The 20,507-nt window shown below is 42.4% G+C and overlaps 2 protein-coding genes across 2 annotated transcripts; both read right to left on the reverse strand.

The window, feature by feature from the left end:
* Nucleotides 1-1,106: 1,106 nt before the first annotated feature.
* Nucleotides 1,107-14,979, reverse strand: LOC125014792 (disintegrin and metalloproteinase domain-containing protein 10-like). Its single transcript, XM_047596178.1, has 16 exons — nucleotides 14,816-14,979; nucleotides 12,825-12,975; nucleotides 10,657-10,775; nucleotides 10,347-10,505; nucleotides 9,685-9,785; nucleotides 8,542-8,691; nucleotides 7,660-7,752; nucleotides 7,392-7,575; nucleotides 6,816-6,979; nucleotides 6,525-6,708; nucleotides 5,753-5,903; nucleotides 5,466-5,649; nucleotides 5,250-5,358; nucleotides 4,921-5,141; nucleotides 4,705-4,831; nucleotides 1,107-4,007 (listed from the first exon to the last, which is right to left on the reverse strand). The coding sequence occupies exons 1-16, from the start codon at nucleotides 14,880-14,882 to the stop codon at nucleotides 3,787-3,789; spliced, it is 2,385 nt and encodes a 794-aa protein (XP_047452134.1). The 5' UTR covers nucleotides 14,883-14,979; the 3' UTR covers nucleotides 1,107-3,786.
* Nucleotides 14,980-15,171: 192 nt separating this feature from the next.
* fan1 (FANCD2 and FANCI associated nuclease 1) lies at nucleotides 15,172-20,507 on the reverse strand. Its single transcript, XM_047596547.1, has 13 exons — nucleotides 19,082-20,507; nucleotides 18,841-18,981; nucleotides 18,551-18,752; nucleotides 18,238-18,471; nucleotides 18,010-18,141; nucleotides 17,792-17,900; nucleotides 17,576-17,695; nucleotides 17,293-17,457; nucleotides 17,017-17,179; nucleotides 16,825-16,928; nucleotides 16,551-16,745; nucleotides 16,316-16,444; nucleotides 15,172-16,189 (listed from the first exon to the last, which is right to left on the reverse strand). The coding sequence occupies exons 1-13, from the start codon at nucleotides 20,241-20,243 to the stop codon at nucleotides 16,052-16,054; spliced, it is 2,994 nt and encodes a 997-aa protein (XP_047452503.1). The 5' UTR covers nucleotides 20,244-20,507; the 3' UTR covers nucleotides 15,172-16,051.

Here is a 20,507-nt window from a genome sequence, read left to right on the forward strand (position 1 = left end):
GCTGTGCTGATTTTCAGAAATCTGAATGAGAAACACTATATAAAACACTAAAAGTAATGTGTCACCACTATGAAAACGCGGCATCCTCCCTATGGTCCGCTTACTTGTCACTCATAGTGCCATGTCATAAGGATACAGGGGTACACTGTGGAGGGCCACCAGTCTGTCATGTGGCTAAGACAGAAAACTGGAAAATCATCAAGAAATGGTCAAAAAGTTAATTTTAACAAGCATGTCAGTTTCAAACCTTTCACTGAAATAGAAATGTTTTGTCATACATCTTAAAATCCAATCTTTTAAAACTGAACTTCAGAGAGGTTCTTTGAATAAGATCGTGTTGATCAAGGTTTTATTTCACTGGCTTGTACTGGTTCTAACTGGAAACACAGCTGTAGTATTTACCAGAAAACATTCATCTCGCTTACTGATTAGAAATCTGTTGTTTAGTTTCTTAAGTCTGTGCACTGGAAAGCAGCATCGCAGCAACACCTGTTAACGTTTACTCTATCGAGCCATTGTTGATTCCTTGAAACACAACAGATAAGGACGCAGTGACTCCCAGATTCTTGCCACCAATTATTAAATGACACTTTTTGAATGTTTTTGGACCCCAACTCAAAATTTAACTCAAAAATACCTCTAAATTTTGAGACCTCCTGAAGTCATAAAAACTCATAAAAATAAATCTTTTAAATGCTTATTAAGGGTCTTAAATTACCCCAAATTATCAACTTTTGATACTTTTCAAGGCTGCAGATACCCTGTATATTAACCCACCAAACACAGGTTCTTTCAGCATAATTGTCTCAGTACGTTCTCTGACAATCTTGGAGAAGATGGAGGACCATAGTTGCTTGCAATGTACAATTTCACCATTAGATGGCACTGATTCCGACACACTGGTCCTTTAAAGTTGTCTTGCGTAAGACCCACACCTTTTAAACGCCAAAACACCAGATTGTTAAGCAAACTTTGTTTATTGCAACATTAAAGCTTGCTGTAAATGATCATCATGTGTTAAATGGTCCTTCAAATGAATAAAAAGCTTGTGCACACGTCTACAACAGCCCCACATGAACATAAAAAGCCAGAGTGCACACCTTGCAGACAGTAAACAGGGGTCTATTTTATTTTGAACGAGTCTTTTAATTAATGCATTTCAAGTACTCCAAAAATTACATCTCTTTGCACAATACAATTTGAAATTTTTTTTTTTAGTAAAAATGTTCAAAGTGAACAAAAATTTCCGATACTGTATAAAACACAGTGAACATTAAAATCAGACAGTAGTATTACTTTTTAATCTTGTGTTCTTTCGGCCTACATCACCTACGACATTTCAACTCAATTTGGACATTTTCAGTGCACGTTTATCTAAAAACTTTACCAAGACTACGAAATTAAAAAGAAAGTAAATTTACAGGCATTATTCTTCTGCTCTTCTACCCAAACCATGCCACAGGATAAAGACAAAAATGAGAATGTAACATTAACTCCATCACACTGAATTGTTTTTACCATTGATGATGGCGGAGAAAAGTACCATAAGCAAACTCCAGTTCAACTAGCACATATAAGAACATAAATAACTTAGAAGAGAGGAAAGTTTGTCACACATGAACATCTTTGAACAACTGACTCTGGAATTAGGATACAAAAAATGAAACGGATGTATCAAAATGTAATTTTCATTTTCAAATGAAATGCAAATTCTTCGAAGTACTGTACAAGTTTACAGGTAAGTTCTCCGGGCCCGGCAGGTGTGATGCCGCCTGGGAGATGAGATTCAAAAAGAGCTCCATTTTGTACAGACACGAGAAGTTGTAGCGACTGCCGACCTGCCCAATTCGTCTGAAATTTTTCACGTCCCCTCCAGAGCACATGTGTGATTATACGACCATCAGGGTAGTGTTGTGAGAATGCTGCTTTCAAAAACATAACAATAAGACGGTGTAAAGTCAGGGCACAGAAACTTCTTCTTGCACAAACTCTGTGCTTGGTGTTTGTGCTTTTGCACGCAGAAGCGTTCTGTTGACGAAATGTTTCCATGGTAAATTAATCACAGGATAATGATTACAAACCCTCTCTCTTAGTGTTACGTTATTATTTCCCAAAATGCCACTGCAGAGAAGGGAGGAAGAAAACACCTGAGGTCGAACGATCCCGCAGAAACAATCACATCTCCTTCCTTTAATTCATTTAAACCACACAGGTGCTTCCTGTATTTTATAAAACCTGTGCACGGAGATCAGCTCTATAAAGTTGTATGGCACGCTGATGTAAACTCAGACTGACGCCTGCACTCATGAGCTCTTAAGGGGATTCAGTCCTTGATGAGATCTGACCGGGTGATAACTGTGAGTTCGGAAAAATAAAAAATCAAAGCGCTGGTTTCCTGTGGAAGTAGTGAACACACTGAGGGATTTGATTGTGAATAACGTGACAATACTGCTGCGTCATACTGCGCTCTCCAGATGCTTTGAGACAAACACTGACAGCTGTCAAAGTAAATAGTGTTGAGTGACATACAAATATTACAGACCTTGGTCAATTAATAGTCACATTTAAATAATGTGTCTGCATGCCCACATTGAAAAATTCTTAGATTCGCTATCGGAAGAATAATAGAATGATTTAATCTTACATTTTTTTAGTCATTTTTAAAATTTATTTCCACACTCATGTAAACTAACTCTGTACCATGATACACTCACTTCTACACTAAGCCTCTGCGGCCTTCACTTTCCCTCGTCTTCATATCTGAACAGCTAGAATCGTCATCAGCTTCAGTTAGTGGTTATTCATTCTTCATTATCAAAAACAAATCAGTAAAGACAGTAAATGTTGTACCAAACCAGGCCATCTTCCCTTCCCGTTCCCACGACCCTAAACCTCCTCTAGCTTGGTACACAACATGGGTGAAACAAGATGTTAGCAAGACAATTAAAGAAAAAAAAAAAAGAAGATGAAGAAGGGACCTTGAACAGAGAAGGCCTAAAAAGTGGGATATGGCGACCTTGTTGTTCAAAATCTTTCAATCTAACGAACGTGAATGAGATCCACCTGACTGGACGGCGAAGAGAAATTCGTCAGATCCTCAACTGCAACGTCCAAGGAACTCATCACGGCCGTCATTCCTTCATTTATGTGTTAAGAATCCTGAGAGCACTAACCGAAAAAATCAAAGAAAAAAAGTGAAGAATTACACATTTACAGTAGAAGAAATAGTTTGTTTTCACTTATGATACACTAAATATTTACAGTCACATGCAGAAGACTGTCTGCACGAGAGACCGGAGCCTGTGTCTTTTGCCGTTAGACGTGTGTAAATCACAAAAGTGCCGCGAATCCCCACTGAGTGTCTCTCATTCCTGGCTAGAATGGCGAAAGAAAAGCACAGAACAATTCACCAGCAGCCACGGGGCTTGTCACTCAAGAAGACGTTGCAATAGAACAAAAAAACACATCACAGAATGTACTAAAGCTACAAATGATTCCTTAACTCCTTGGCACTCCTTCAAAAAAAAAGAAAAAGAAAAAAAACGATGGAAAAAGACGCTAGATCGCACTGCATTGGAAATGGCTGATGGTCGAGTCCTCTCCTCAAAAGAGCCAATCGAGTTGCTAGATAGTGTTTTCTCTTTTTCACGTGTCCGTAGATGAAGGATATGATGATGACTAACAACCATGTCAGGCTTTTCTTTGGATGGAGTGACGCTTTTGTTTCCCACTGTAGGCACAAGGAGGAGCCAAGGCATTGGGGGGAAAGGGTCTGGGTGCAGGGTCTCAGCGTCTCATCTGGCCCATCTGATAGTTCTCTCTGGGTTGACGGTGGTGCCTCTGGGGCTGCGCCTGCCGCTGGGGCTGCCTCTGGGGTTGCCGCTGGCCGCCGTGCCCGCCGTGACCCCCGTGGCCGCCGTGGCCGTGCGGGTGGGAGTGCGGGTGCTGGGACTGGTGCTGCACCTGGGAGTTAGCATGCTGCTGCGCTCGTCGCCTCTTCAAAGTGCCTGTCAGAGGAAAGACAGTTAATGGAGCTTGTTAAAAGACAGACTTTAACAGGTGTGGTATTTACCAGCCGCAGCAAGCGCGCTTGTTTTTGAATGCTTTGGAAATATAAGTCAGAGGATTTTTAGGCTGGAAGGTTTGTTTTCCTCTCGGTCTGCGTCCGTAAAGCATCTGATCGTAGCGTTGGAAATGCAAATTAATATGATTACAGTCCAGTTGATGTACGGCATATTGTCCATGTAAACATGGTCACGGTTCGTTTGCAGGCATCAGCACCGGGGTTGGGGGTTAACAAGGCGTACAGTGTGGCAATTAAAGCCATTTCCATCACATATCTTTTAATCTCAGCAATTTGAGTTCAATTTGGAGCCAATTTAGGAGGCTGACTGACACTTGTAACACTCTCAGGAGGCTTTCATTATAATTGTGATAAAAGTAATCATTACTGAAGCTCGCTTGTAATTCATAATGTGGGAATTTGAGTTTATTTGATTACAAACCTAGTCGTGCAAAACACCAGGAACTGCCATTTCAGTGCTTAACGTAGGATCTGATTAGCATACCTAAATGACTGTTTTCATGCGTCAGAGCATTAGAGTAGAAGGTAGAAAAGTATATGTGAAAATGTCTTAGTAACGGCTGTAACATCTGTAACATTGTTCACCATATCACGTTTTTTTTTTTAATCTCTGGACTCACCTGGAAGTGGTTTGGGAGGGGGAAGTTTAGGGTTACTGCTCGGCGTGTGTACACTACAGATCTTAATGAAACCCGCCATGAGCATGATAAGAGCAATGCCCATCAACAGCACCGCCCACCAATGACCCTGGGAGGAGATGAATGAAACGCAATCAATACAAAAACACCTTCCAATGAATGATGACGTCCGATCGGAGTCAAGGGGTCAGCACGTACCACAATCCACTCAGCAATGTTCTCATAGAGCTCCGGGTTGAAGATGGCCTTCTTTAGTCTGGCGAGCGGTCCGTCGGCATCCACCAGTCGGCACTTCATGAACACGTCGCAGTAGCCTTTGAAATCGTTGCACGGTGAGCCGGCTGGCAGCGTGGTCACCTTTTTATTGAAGAAACGAGCCAGACGCTCTGATCCCGTGCTGCTACACGTGTTGGGATTCACTGTGGAGAAAGACGACAGATCACATTCAAGCCACGACAAACCGAGCACATTTCATCTTTAGAAAAAAAAAACGGTTATACAAGGTGAGCGAAAGGTAAATGACTCACTCTTCTCCATACAGCACACGTGGCAAAGCTCGGTCTCATCCTTGCCATCTTGGCTGGCACAGGTGCACGCCTCAAGCCCGTACTTCTCACAGATGGAGCCGGAGCAGCCCTGCGGGGGTGGAGCACGAGGACAGGCGAGATCAGATACCGACTGGTAGGAATATGAAGTTGCCATAACAACCAGATCTTCCAGGTGTGAAGTCTTCTACCACTCACCCCGTTGAGGCAGACTTGAGTTTCTCCGTGGCAGGCGGTGAAGTTGGCCTTGGGCTCAGATGTGGGGCACTGTGGACTGACTCCGTTACACATGCCTTGGTGAGCACACTCCGACTCTTCTCTGCACTTCTCATTGCGACCCTTGTAAGAGCATTCGGCAGTGCAGCAGGGGCCCTGGCTGGGGCTGGTGGAAAACAGACAAGCGTGGAGAAAAATTAGCCGGCGGACCTTCCTTAAAAAACAAACAAAAAAAAATCTAAAATAAACACGCTGAAAAATAAAACTACCTGCAGACTTTGCTGGGCTTTAGTTTGCACTTCTTGTTGTCAGGTTGGTTGGCATCGTAGCAGCACTGGTCCCTGCACTGGTCACTGTAACCACAGTCACACTCCTCTCCGGGCTCCACCAGGCCATTGCCACAGATGGGCTGGCCAGACTCTGTTTCCAGGAAGGAAAAATAAACATTAGTCCACTTCCCAAAAACTGGAGTGTTTCGTTGTAAATCAGACATTTGTTATGAAAATTGTCTTGTCAAAGTTGAAGTAGAGGCAGAGGGAGCCTGTATACTCTTTGTCAGTGGAAAACCAGAAATATCAGGCTCTACGGGTGTAACAGGACAGTTTCTGGACGCCCACACAAGTTTTCCAGTCATATTAGCCAAGCCACTAAGCATGAGACTCCAAACAACAGCATGTGCAAAACAGATTATGATTTTCAGACGTGCCAATCACATGGTGAAGTAACCGAGTGACTTGAAACACGCTTTTGTTTTGGTGCTCAATTAAAAGTTGAGATATTTAAACTAGAAAGATAACAACATTGTTGGATAAAAACTGGAGGAGCACCAAGATTGTTTTTCACAGCTAGCACTGGCCAAAAAGTGGCTGCATCACTATTAGTCAGAATGAAATCACTTATTAGGACTTAAGAGTAAAATATCTTCCACACTCCACAGTGCGGAGAAAGCAGAATAAGAATAACACGGTGGATTGTTTTAACGAAACCTGAAGAAAAATTAGAGTTAAGACAAAGAGGAGATTAACAAAAACAGCAACGTACCAACAAAACAGTTGCCTCTCTTCTTCTCCAGCACCTGGCTTATGTTGCGAACACTACAGATGGAGAACTTATTGTTGTTGAGCTTGTCTCCCGATGTAGCTCTTGCATACATGATATAATTGCCCTTCTCCTTCTTGTCTTGGCTTTTGGATTCTCCTGGGGTGCACTCGGATCCGGAGTCATGCTTGTAGAGGGGAACAAAGAGGAAAGAAAAGGTTAAAAGAAGAAGAAGAAGAAGCCAAATGAATTCCTTATGGCATAAATGTGGCACATACTGTGTAAGTAACTCACCGGGGAGCCAAAGTTGTGTCCTACTTCATGTGCAAATGTGATATGGGAGACTTTTGGAGGTACATGGGAGGCATAGTTCTGTACAGTGATTATACCAGTGTTGAGAGACTTCTTTTTGCCATCAGAGTACAACTTGCTTTTTTCGCAAATGCCTCCAGAACTCCCTGAGAAGAAGAAGAAGCAGCACAGGTTGGAACAAACTTCTTCTACAACAAAACTTTAAGGACTTTGATCATTGAAGCGGATGAATATAATTTAGCCTAGATCACATAATATGCTTGAAAACATAAACTATCAACATGTTTACAGCACATTTTAATTTTCAGATTTCAACTGTGCCACAGCGCAAATTAACACAGTGAAACTTCTACATAACTGGGGTGTAATAATAACCTTTGGGAATCATCACATCGGCATATGTTGATGTTTGACGCTGTAGTTCTATCAGTCAGATTTTGACACGTTGTAAACTGATTTTGTAACATCAACATTTGTTGTTACGGAGGTATTCATATTTCTCTATAAAAAGAGGACAGGCTGTTTAGTGATCACTGGTGACATGTTGTCTTTCAGTACCTGAGGGGGCTCCCACCCAGGCCAAACCCAACACCCCGTCATCAAAATCTCTGTCGGTGAAGACGTAAGCCAAGCAGTAGTCGTCGTGGTTCTGCTCCGAGTTCAGCTCCAGGAACTTCTCCACCCCGATGTTGGCAAAGCGGAAAGGGTTGGACCGGTCTCTCTCATCGCTGGTGGTGTTAATCTACGCAGGAGGACCAGGGTGAGCTCAGAGGGGAGGCGGTGACCAAATGTGAACTTCAAAGCGGTCTCACAGCACAAGACTCACCCTGATCCTTTTCACCATGAAGCTGATGTTACGAATGCCCATGAAGTCTGTGCCCTGATAGATGGCGTCAATGGCCTTGACGTGACTGGAAATCTGAAAGAGAAAATACGAAATTACACACATAATTGTAACAATTATGTTTAAACCTGTTTGACTAAACCTTAAACACCTACTGTGTGTAACTGTTATGTACAGAACACTGAGTACAATATTTTATTATTTCTCTTATTTGTTATTATTATTATTTCTCTTATTATTCTTATTTCTCCAACAACTGTTAATAAAGCTGTGTATTGTCCGTGTGCTGTTCACTGACGTCCACCACATCCCAAATACGTAAGTTTACATTTTCAAACTGAATCTAAGGGGAGGGTTTATGCCATTTTTGGAGAATTTTAAAAGGATATAAACTTGGTGGCTGTCTATAGTGAAAATAGGAAGCTACTGCTGTTGTTCAGTTTAGCATTCAGAGTGAAAACATGAGGACTAGACGACCGTTTTATCCTGTGTGACAGAGAAGCACTGATCTTTTCATACAACCATCTCCAGAAACTGAGCAAGTATTTACAAAAATATCAAACTAAAATGCAGCACATTTCCACGGAAATTATACTTTCATGGACATTTGCGGACTCCGAGTTTTACATTTCAAACAGGAACCCTAATTAAGATTGACCTTTTTTTCTCCTCTATTGAAAGTGCTGTGACTCATTCCCTGCACTGAACAAGATGTATTATTATTCCAAGACTAATGAGCCTTTCTACTAATTACTGTTTGTTAAAAATGCATTTTTGTACCTGCATCAGACAAAAAAAAATCTGCATGTAGACTCCAATTAATGTGAAAGTACCAGAGAAGTGCGTTTCACAAGGGTGCATTACCTGAGCTATGACAGCTTCTCTGGTCTTGTAGTACTTGTAGAAGAGGTGGTCGGTCTGAATAAAAAGCTGGCAGGTGTTTTTCTCAACCTGAGCCATCCTCTTCTTCCTCAGCAGCACATGGTCATTAGAGCCGGCCTCAGTGTGGAGCTCCTGAGTGAGCGACACAGGAGAAGGAGAGCAGGAAACAGACAGTTAAATAAAACATATACGTAGCATTTTCAGCCAACAGTGAGTAAATAAATAATGTCTGGTATTTTTAGGCTGTGGTTCTTAAGCTGCAGTATGTTCATGAACTGAATTTCTGCAGAGGGATGGGTACAGGTGGTGGGTGGAGATAACAAGAATCAAACCACATCCAATTAAAGGAAGATTTTGGAGAATATTAAGTCAGTTTTAAGGGATTCCAGTTTGTAGCAATACATTTCAGCCTCAGGATAGAAGGCACAAAGTAAAGTTATTTTGTATGAAAATATAATTAATGATATGGCAACATGTCTTAACAAACAGCACATAACTAATGTAAATTAATAAAATTATGAATAAACTTTGTGTTTTGTTTATGTTTTAGGGTAAACTCGTGTTAGATGTAGCTTTCCTCATTTCATGTTTTACAAGGTGGACTTGTTTGAGGATGACTACGCTATATAAATGAACAGTGTGTTACACTAGGTATTATTTTACTTAATATGTTAAATTTTTATTTACTGTATATTTTTGATGTAAATTTTACTTCTATCCTATTCTTATGTCTATGTCTTGTTCATGTATGTTTTTTTTCTTATCTCGTGACTCCTGGACAAAATAATTTCCCTGCGGGGATCAATAAAGCGATCTTGAATCTTGACTTAGTTTTTTCCCCTGTATTGTATCAATGTTTGACTAGTTAACTATAACTATTAACTATATAAAATTCATTAGACAGGCCCAATATTATTTGGTATTTGTTTGTCAAATATGTCACATTTGCTATATGTTGTAGCCTGATTTATATTTTCAGGCTGTATTTTAAAGATAACCCCAGTACAGATGATAAACCCTCCAAGGGTATCTCTAACCCCGACTAAGAAGGAGGAATTTAAAATTTCCTCAGATCTCTCTGCTGAACCCTGCCAGGGTTTGTCGTGGTGTGTGGTGAAAGTTCACCTTGGGTGGCTCCTCTACAGCAGAGGCTTGATACTTCTTCATCCTTTCAAACACGGAGCTATCAGCACAGCCTCCCTCTGGGCCGTACTTGTGCGGGTAGTCTGTGTAAGAGAGGCAGACACAACACTGTTTGGATTATGGGAGACAATGTTAGCTACTTAACCCCCTGAGTCACTCTATTTCTGGCCCTATTCATGATCGGCTAATGGATGTACTTACACGCCACTTGAGCCTAGCTTTGCTGTGTGAGCTGTTACTTTCCTGTCGCTCTCATTACTGATTCCTCTCACAATTCTGTTTAATTTGCCCCTCAGCCACATGCTATGTGTACGTAGATGATTTGAAATTAAGGGGTGCCAGCGTAGTGAAGTGTACTCGGTGTTCTGTATTAGTACCAACATTGTAAAGACTGCTTAAATGAGCCAGTAGCCTGAAAGAAAGAGTTGTGTTACTCAGCTAATGAGCACTCCGGGCATCTTTACTCCCCAGGGGGGCGATCACACCAGTCTGCCTCTATCAGCTCAGCAGCTCTAACCTTGCACTTTCACAGTCACACATTTACATTATATCCGATTACACGCACACACACACACACATACATACGCGCCATGATTACAAGTAACCCCTTGGTAGTTGTTTAACTGAAGTTGCCGGAGACTCACGTATGTCGTCTTCGTGGTAGATGACAGAGTGGAAAGGCACATCTTTGCCCTCCAGGTATCTCTCGGCAGGCTCCACATAGTAATTTCCATGGTAGCTCTGAATGAAACCCTCAAACTTGCCATCCACAACTGAGCCATGAGTCAGGGTACCTTTCTCACCTGGGAATCCACATCACAGAAGCGTGTGTGTTAGAAGACTCACAAAAGCTCAGTTATTCATAGTTCGGAAAGTACGCCCCTTTTAAAAATGTGCTGGACTGCACCACTGCAGTGCAATATTAAAACAAGTCTATTAAAAATGCAATCTCACCATAGATTTCTCCAGTGTAGATATGAGAGGTATCATATGGAATCTCTTCTCCGGATACATCCACCTTTAAATCTTGGGCGAACAAGGTGGTATCCCTCTTCATTCGTAAGTTAAAATGCCTGAAATCATAGAAATAAAACCAAAGACAACACGATTTAAATGTGATGATTCAGGCCAGAATAATGTGGTTAGGAAACTGTCCACGGACTTCTCTCTGTCAGAGAGCATGAGCCTATAAATTTAGGCGTGGCTCTGAATTGGGCCTCACTTTTGGAAGTAAGCAATATTTACTCAGCCTTTGTGAGAAAGGGAAATGCAAAAGAAAGGGAGAAAAGGGTCGAAGCAAGAGCACTGGCTGTGAAAAAAACATCTAAGCTGCTTTCTGTTTCAGAGTGGAAACCACAGGCTTTATTCGGGAAGAGGCCAAACAGAAAATGAGGACATCTTACCAATGCTGTTTTTGTCAACAATGCTGTTTTTTGTTAATCAGACATATGGCAGGGAAACTGAGATGTTACAGTAAACCTTGGGTTTTGTGTAACACCTACACAGTGCTCTTATTGTATGCTCGGATTGTTGTTGCTGTTCTCTAGGCTCAAGGAACAGCAGCTACATTAGCTGAGAGGAGACACAAGTTCTTTGTAAAAATTTAAATGTGGAAGCGATGGTCGAGCTTGATATGATGGCAAACGATCTGGGCGTGTACGTGTGCACTTGAATCCAAGTTGTTTGCTGGGAAAAGCACAAAATACTTCTCTTCAGCTACAAGACAAACAAGGAGTCCTGCAACAGATGGTACAGCTCCCACAGAGCCCTGATCTTTACAACGTGTACGAGTAAGTGTGCAATGCATGAAGCAACTGCAACGACTAAGTCTACAGTAATTCTTCAAGATGTGCAAAACAACCTATCTGCCAAGTACAGGGAGCACCTTTGTACTGAGGAGAACTTGTGCTGGTTTAGGGGCAAAATCTGGTCGTTTCACAGAGTGTTTATTCAAGAAAACCCCTTTCATGGGATTATTTTTGAAAAAAACAAACAAACAAAAAACAACACTTTTTGTGTCTGCACAGCATTATATGTTTGAACCAGGAAAATGTAAGGTGAATGGTGTTCAAATTAAACAAAAGAATCTGAGTTGCATCTCTAGTTTTGTAGGTAATTCAACAGGAAAAGAAGTCGACACATTGCTGCTTTTCAAAGGAAGAGGCTTCTTCCTTCCGTGCGTTTGTTTGTGTGTCTCTTATCATTCTCTTTCCTATTAAAAAACATCAGAGTTCGGACACAGCTGGCCCTGTTACCGACAGGACCACAAACAGCTTTTGCCAAGATCCCAGCCAGATGGTCGTGACTTTGTCACAGAGAGTGTAGATGCATGCTACCAAACAACACCACCTCTTCAAAATAGTGGGTGAAGTGTAAGAATCAGGACAAGGGCTCTGTCCATCTACTATATTTGGAGAGGGTTCCCACTGAGGTGGGATGTGTATAAAAACACATTCAAGCTTTGTTACTCAAATTACCTGCTCGTATTTAGATTCTGGCAGGAAATGAAAAACAACTAACTACTAGACTATATGTCACATACTATATTTAAGTAGAAATGTACCCGTCAATCTAATTGTGCTAAAACATGAAAAAGCAGTAAACAAGGTTCTTGATAAAGTTGGTTACATCCAAAGTTTGTATCTTGCTTTGATTAGTCCCACTGACAATTGCAACCTCCAAAATGATCAGCATTCAATCATATAAGAAAACAACAGCAACAAATTACCACAATTCAGAAGATGGAAGAAACATCCACAGTTTCTGTTTGAAAACAGCTCAAAAAATTAACCAGGTATCAAAGTATTTCCCAGCAGATTTTATGTCCTCACACCAATCGGTAAGACAATTTGGCTCCGAGGCAGATCATACAAACTACAAAAAAAAAAAAAAAAGGCTGACGATTAAGATTCATTCTCGCAAGAGCTAATGCAATGCTCCTACCCCAAGACAAGATTAAACGTAAACATTTAATCAAACGAAGGGAGCCGAGGGGCATGCAAATCCCTGCTACATCAAGGTTCAATCCTTAATTATGAACAATACAGACATAAGAGGTCAGTTCATGAAATTAATTAACTGATACATTTTTACTTTACTCAATACAAAAAAAGGACACAAACCTTCCATGGGCATGGAAATCTAAATGAAGGTACTTGTCTTCAGGGGAGAGCGACCTCTTGGCCCTCTGATGCTTGCTGTGCACAAGCTCTGTGTCATACGACAGGCCTTCATAGTGACGGATGTACTTGTTCAGAGGATTCCTATAGTGTCCTGGGTGAAAAGAAAGAAAGAGTGTCTGTTAAAAGATGTGTGTGTGTGAGAGCGTACACAGTATTTTTGTGACAGTGAACGAAATAAAATTGCAGCAACATAACAAAATGAAAATGTAAAGTGCCAAATGTTGAGCACAACGTAACGCTCCAGCTTCAAGTTAAGTAACATCAACAGCCTTGGTACCACAGCGAGTCTGTGAGCACTTGAATTTTTAAAGTGGAAGCATAACGAAGGAACCGTACAAGGTGGATGATCTTGCAGATATTTGACACACGGGATTAAAGTGACAGAAACTGACATTGAATCAGCGCAGTGGTCTGGTTTTAACAGTCAGCCCTAATCTATTTAAGTCAAATAAATGCCAGTTTTGGAGCTTCGCTCAACAACAGCCCCCAGCGTCACAGCGTAATTATTTCGCCACCAGAAGAGTGGGTGGTGGGCTTGAAGGAAAAGAGATTCTTGAGCATCTCCACCCATTTCACCAACAGCTCCACAGTCGAAAGCAGGCGCCATTCGAAGGGAAACGCACTATTTTTGTTTAGGGCATTTATCCCAGGCCAGACTTAACATATTTTTTCCCATGTACACCAATGTGCACAGATCTTTGCTCCCTAACCTATGAACCAAAAGAGAGCAGTTTTTTGTAAATATAGTGTATGTAATTAGGACTTTCTGGCAGGTAATTATGCCTGACAAGTGAGCCAGAAATTATAGGATTCGGTGTAACTATGTAACAACCATGGATAAGTAGACCAGGCTTCAGCTACTTCTGTTCACATGCACATGAAATATTTAGGCAGTAACATTAAATTTTTCATTGGGGTGACTATGAGAAGTAGCCCTGGCTGCAACTCTGAAATATCTTAATTGATAACGCCTTTCAAAAACCAAGATTTAAAAGAAAAAACACATGTAGTGTCAAACCTAAATGATTGAAAATTCAACAGAAACACGAGAAATGTATAAAAGATCGGCGGTTAGTTGGTGAATGGTCCTAATAAAAAAAGTTCAGTGTGCTACTTTTAATCATTTAAACAGACAGAAACCCCAAGGAGAGATTCAAAGTGTTTAGGATGAAACATAACTGGCTGGTGTATATTTAAATATGTAATTTTAAAGCACAATATCGGCACAGGATTGATCACAAATAGTGTACAATTTTAAAGTATCGGTGCAGGACACATGGCTTTATTACACTTCAACGATGCATTTTACATACAGTACAGTCTCGCCATCGGAAAAACTCACACAGAACAATTATTTAAACGACAAATAATCCAGATTTTTATTACTTAATAGAGAGAATAGCCGAAGAAAACAGCACTGACCAATGACAACACCGAAAAACAAAATTACGCCAGCGAAACTGAAAACTTTAAATGTCATTTTAACGACACGCATAGACGCAGAGAGGAGCCAACGGTAATATGACACAGCCAACGGTAATATCACGGAGCTAACGGTCCGCCGCCGTTAACCCGGTCTCTCCCGGTATCTCCATCTTCTCACAACAATGGCTGTCGGCGCTATTCGCACGATAACAACAAAACCGAGCCAACCCTGCCCACAGAAAACCGTGACAACACGCAGAAATAACAAAGCGACCTCGGTTCGTTTCAATAAACTGAGCGAATCCAGGTCCGCTCCGTCGCCGTGTATCATTTGTTGGCTTGAAGTAACACGACAAAAAGGGTGCAGCAGTCCTCCTCCTCATAACAAGAAGCAGGCCCCGCTGCTCATCCCTTCTGTTAGCTAACGGGCTATCGGGATTTCTGCTCCTCTCTACCGCCGGATTCAACACAACTTGTACGGTTTTCTCCCAAAATGCCGCACTCACCTTGGGTGTAGTTTAGTACGTAGACGAAGAGGAAAAGTTTAAGGAGGAACATATGTGACAAATCCATTGTTAGAGCATTGGTACCGTTTTCACTTTATTGTCCTACTTAGATAGGCGCAGACGCCCTGTGTGTTTGTTGCAGCTTCCTCTCATCGCCCCCTCCTCGCTCCAGCGCCGTGACGTCAGACGCACGGCTTCTTGGCATCCCTTCCCCCCAAACGCATCCATGGTCCAGGCCTCTGCATACATCACATTACACCAGCACCCACCCACCACTGTGTCTGTGAGAGTGCCATGTATGTATGTGTACATCTACTTCATCCACCATTACAAACAAATCCACGCCGGAAAACAGGAAAATTCCACCAGTTATCTTTTAATTTTCTAGTTTTCACAATACAAAACAGCTTTACATTATAAATCTTTGCAGTGAGAAAGGTTTTTGGTAATATTACATATTATCTTGACGGAGAGGAAGCATTTAAAGTGAACAACAAAAAAACATTGCAACAGTTACGCCACCTTTATATTACAACGCTGAAATGTACAAGGTTCAGCTCCTTTATTTATGACTGGTTCCAGCATGTCACATGGTATTGCAGTAAAGATATTGTTGTCGCACATTGGTCTCTGGAGGAAATGCGCCGTTTTATGACAGTAAAGACCGGCTGATCAATCAGTTAATGGAAAAAACACTTGTAGGTTAATTGAACGTGAAAATAATCGTTAATAGCTTTGATGAACTGACGGGTAACGTCAAAACTGCTTATTTATAGGGATATAATCACCGTAATTAATTGCATAACAAACTCATAGAGCTGTCGTGAAATTTGAGAGCAGCCAACTAAAATGTGAGTTCTGGTTGCCTGGCAACCTAAGATCCTGAGAATATAGTGTTGCCAAAGAGGAGGAAACACCATCAGTTTGTGTGGTGCTTGGATCTATTTTCTGACATGAATTAGCTCTGGTTATCTGTAAGCAAGCTATTTCTGATTTCCTGACAGTTCTCAGTCGTGTTCCCACAATGCACGTCTTCTGGTTAAAGGCAATGACGTCCCTGATCTCAACACCACACAACACAAGGCATATTACGTTTTATTTTAAAGATAGAATTTCAGCAAATTCAGTGTCTAGTCTATATGATCAGATTCAGAAAAGCTCTTAAATTGCTTTTTTCTTTTTTTCAGATTTGGCAACACTGATTAATACCCTTATGTGTCAGTTCTTCGTATCTGTTTATTCCAGACGACCTCCTCTGGCTCCTGTAGCCGTCACGTGACAAACCTCCACGTCAGCCCCCAGTTTCTGCAGCTCATCCAGCCAGATCTGCTGCTTCTGGGACAGCCGGTCATTGGGTCCCTTCACCTCTACCAGCTGTAACAACATGACATCCGGTGTGACTACATTTGAAATTTTCAGCAAGCATGTGGCACCTGATGATAAAGGGGCAAAGGGGAAATTGTCTACACGCTACAATGATCAGTGATAATATGATCTCACCTTGTAGCTGTTGTTTGAGGTATTCCACACCACAAGATCAGGCAGACCTCCACGGCAGTGCCTGTAGTCTTTTGCCATTCGTGCTATTATTCCACTTAAGAAGGCTCCACCCAAGCAGGCGACAAGAGACTGCAAATTTACAATGTATACGTGTGGTTGTGATACTTTAGTGTATAGAAAGCATTTGAACACAATGTAAGGAAGACTGTCCTTTTTTAAGAGTAACAGTAAATACCTGCGCCTGTTGAAGGGATGAGAAACGTTCCCAGTTGACCAATGAACACACTTTACCCTCCTGGGAATTCCAGACATCTTCCAACATGTCATTCAGTGTTTCCACAGACGCCTCGCTAAGTAACTGGACACGGGACCCGATCGCCTCCTTTCTGTTCTCATAGAAACAGTCAGTGTGAAGATCCAGCGGGCACGTCTGAGAGTGGAGACAAACACGAGTTAAACTACCGCGGGTCCACACACATTCAACAATTCTTCTGTAGAGCTTAACTTGCCTGATATGGGTTTCGGAAGACGTCTGGAATACCCTCCATAAAAATGACATCCCACAGCAGAAGAGCAAACAGTGTTGAGAAGGTTGAGCCCTCTCCATGGATCCCTGTGAGATAAAAGAAACAGAGAATGTTGTTTTTTTGCAATCAGTGGATAGCCACATATTTTATAGCAGAGCGTAAAATATTACCTACCTTCGTCAAAACCTTGTTGTCTGTAATGTGCTAAAGACAGCTCTTCCACAGAGCATATTACAGTGGCACGAGAACTCTCCTCCCCATCTTCATTCGCTGGCAAAAGAAATCTCGATTTTCCCATACCTCCCTCATGAGGAAACAGCTGTCCTCGAATAGTCACCTGCAGGCAAGAGTACATACAACGTTCATGTTTTATTTTTACATATATATAAAAATTAAAGCAATCATTTCCCCCCTTCAAATCCATACACTGGCAAACTGTGAAAAACTCACATGTTTGACATCTCTAACTTCTATAGTGGGCAGATCTTTGAGTTGCAGACGGTACTTTTTGCAGCTGGGAGACTCTTTCATCCTAACAGCTCTCTGATGGAGGGAGAGTTTATGTCCTGTGCGCACCAGGGGGTCTGACAGCCCGTCGCTGATAGCACAAATGGCCTTAAAAAAAAATAACGCAGAACACAGCATGCTGCCTATTACTGAGAACATTGTTGCACAAGTAAATTATGAGGACGTCTCTGAGGACAAGAATGGAAACACAGATACTGGGGCTCACTTGCTCAGGTTTTTTGAGGTGTTGTTGAAGGTTTAGTGCCAGTCTGTCCCACCATCGCCCGCGGCTGTCTGGACAATAAACAGACTGCAATAGCAGGGACTGCAGCTCTTCTACTGCTTTCTGTAACATAAAAGTAGAACCGTGACACTTTGGACTCTGTGAATAAAAAAAAAAAAAAAAAACAACCGGGTCAGAGAATCGAGAAGTTCAGCAAACCTCATAGTGTCGGAGCCTCTGCAGAATCTCCACGCCCCTGGATAAGATGCGAGTGTAAGCCCATCCTGTAGTGAAGCTGCGCAGGAAGACGGGCAGCTCGTTCTCGTGACTACACAAGAATTAATAACGTTGACATTAAACAATCACTGGGGACTCGGTGTCTCCGTTTTAGAGATATATAGCGACAGAATAAATACATTGATTTATGGGGTCCTCACCTCAAGTCATGGTTTTCTTTCAGCTCCTGCCAGGCACTTTTGGCAGCTGTGTAAAGCTCCAGGGCCCTCTCCCACTGACCGGCCTGCATAGCAGATATCACCTCTTGCAGGGCTCGCATGGCAGCTTCATATCTGGTGTGGTGTATGGAGTCAGGAGTATTTATTCCTGCCTATCCTGCTAATATCAAATACTACAAAGTTATTTTAGGTCCTTTGGCAGACCCTCACCTAATAAGGTCATCTCTGTCTCGAAACACCTTTGCCTCACGCTCCACTGTGTAGTCTGGGAAGGCCAGGCGTCCTGAGTTTACCAAGAGGATGGTGAAAAGCTGATTCTGCCCTCCAGCCGCCATCTCCTCCTCATCCATTGTGTCCGTCAGAGAAAAGAGGAGAAGGACGCGAGAGAAGACAGCCCGTGGACCTCGAGTGAGACGCACACAGGAGCCTGCAAGCTGCTTTGCCCTTTAAAGAAAGGAGAGGGGTGAGATCATTGCTGAAACGTCGGGACCCTGAATGAACGCAGGGAAAATGATCAACTCACCGTTTGAGGATGACTGCCCCAATGTTGCTTTGAGCAGGGCTCAGAGAGAAGAGAGACTTTTGCTTGCTTAGGCGAAGAAGCCCATCCACTAGCTGCTGTTTTTGAGTCCCAGAACCACCCAGATGGAAAGTCTTTGCTAGAGACTTGAGTTCAGGAGCCGGAAGGAGATCCAGAGCCTCCCCTAGGTCCTCAAGATCATTCTCTTCGTAAAAAATAAGCATACACACACAGGTTAATGCAGTGTTTTAGCAAACAGATTCAGATGTATGATATTGTTGGGGATCACTTACCTGTCTGTAGAAAACCACACTGAACCAGCTCCTGTGCGATAGGTCCCAGATCACTGCATATCTCTTCATAATCCAGTTTACTGAGTTGAAGCCATTTCAGTTTCCTCTGAAATAGTCTCACATACAGCTTCTGCCCCATGACTTTGAGAGAGTAACTTCACGTCAACAATCAGTCATCAATGCAGCTGTAATTTGCTTTTAAATCATTTTTTATTAGTTATTAAGTGACATTTCAGCATACCTGACAGCTTTTGAAAAGCATGTATGAGCATCATATCGTCCTCATTGAACAACTCCTTGTCGTCCTCATTCTCCAACACAGCATGCAGCACAGTCTGGAAGTTGCGGAGGTAGTATGGAATCCAGGGAGTGTTGGAGCTCTGGTCGCTGCTCTCAGCGCTAGACTCTGGCACTAAATCCTCACTGATATCTACAGTACGCTCCTCACATGTTTCCTCAGATCTCAACAGTGCGTCACAGGTAGTAGAAGACGGTACCTCTGTTTTATGCAGGTCCACGTCAGTTGTCTCAGCTGTACTTTCACTAGGCACCATCTCTCCTGACTCCATACTGCTCCTCTCATGTTTTGCTTTCTTTCGGGAGCCAGACTTTCCACCGGAGGAAGTTGGTTCCTTTTTTCTTTTTGCTACTTTGGAGGCAGAAGGATGCTGCTTTGGAGCAGCCAACTTTTGGACAGCATCAGATTTAGATGTTTTCTGTTCAAGATTATGCACCTTTTCTAAACACAATGGATCTTCAACTGTTGCTGGAGTGTCTACACCGGTGGTGTTTTTTCTGTCTTCTAAACTCTGAGTCCGAACATTTTCTTTCTGCGAGCTATTTAATGTGTCAGAAGAACATTCCTCTTTCAGTGCATTTTCATCCTCAGTCTGTTTCCTCTCGGGTGCCTTAGGATATTTTCTAGATAGCTTAGAGGAAAGACTCCCCAGGTCGATCGTCCTGACGACAGTCTTGCTTTTAATCTCACGCGGTGCCTGCTGAGAGTTATTCTTTTTGAAATAAGGACTCGTCTTGGTCTCTTTGGCCTCCTCCTCCTCCTCCTCCTCCACTTTTCCATCCAGCCCTGGGGATTTTGGGAGATTCCTTCTGGATGACAGCTGGGTGCTTGACACAACACCATTACTTGCTGATGCGACACTGCTGTCTCCTCTCTCAAAGTTCTGACATTGCAAATCAATGTGCTCATTGATCTTGAATCTCGGTACCAGCTGGCCACACAGGGGACAGGCCAGCTTAGTGGGAGGCTGGCTGCCGAAGAACGACGTGATTGGAGTTGCGGTGGCAGGACTGGCTGAGGTCCCAGCTTTAACGCCGCCTTTGTTTTTGCTCTTGGACAATGATAAAGTTCGCCTGAGTTTGTCTTTGCTTGGCCTCTCCGTCATGTTGCAGGCGGGAGCGGGTTCCTTTGTCGCAGAGAAGTCGTTCCAGTGTAGAGAGGACAGACAGGACTATTCATGCTATGGCTCTATTCAGCTTAATTAAATGCTAACGTTGCTAAAAGGAAACACTTCGTTTGAAATGATCGCACATTCGCGGCATTCAATACTCCACATATGCAAGAGGAAACAAGGGCAACAATATAAGGCTGCCACTTGGTTTCACATGCATTAGCTAACATACCGGGTAATAGCATTGACTGTGTAGTA

This window comes from Mugil cephalus, chromosome 10 (assembly GCF_022458985.1).
Source record: "Mugil cephalus isolate CIBA_MC_2020 chromosome 10, CIBA_Mcephalus_1.1, whole genome shotgun sequence".
In the NCBI taxonomy this organism is placed as follows: domain Eukaryota; kingdom Metazoa; phylum Chordata; class Actinopteri; order Mugiliformes; family Mugilidae; genus Mugil; species Mugil cephalus.

Excerpts from the sequence above, each read along its gene's own strand:
- LOC125014792 (XM_047596178.1), bottom strand. The coding sequence starts at position 14,882 with ATGGATTTGTCACATATGTTCCTCCTTAAACTTTTCCTCTTCGTCTAC. Across the intron at positions 9,786-10,346 it reads CTACCACGAAGACGACATAC|ACTACCCGCACAAGTACGGC; the intron begins GTGAGTCTCCGG and ends TCTCTTACACAG. Across the intron at positions 5,359-5,465 it reads CTCAAGTCTGCCTCAACGGG|GGCTGCTCCGGCTCCATCTG; the intron begins GTGAGTGGTAGA and ends CCACCCCCGCAG.
- fan1 (XM_047596547.1), bottom strand. The coding sequence starts at position 20,243 with ATGACGGAGAGGCCAAGCAAAGACAAACTCAGGCGAACTTTATCATTG. Across the intron at positions 18,753-18,840 it reads GTGTGGTTTTCTACAGACAG|AGAATGATCTTGAGGACCTA; the intron begins GTAAGTGATCCC and ends TTTTTTACGAAG. Across the intron at positions 17,901-18,009 it reads AAAGAAAACCATGACTTGAG|TCACGAGAACGAGCTGCCCG; the intron begins GTGAGGACCCCA and ends ATTCTTGTGTAG.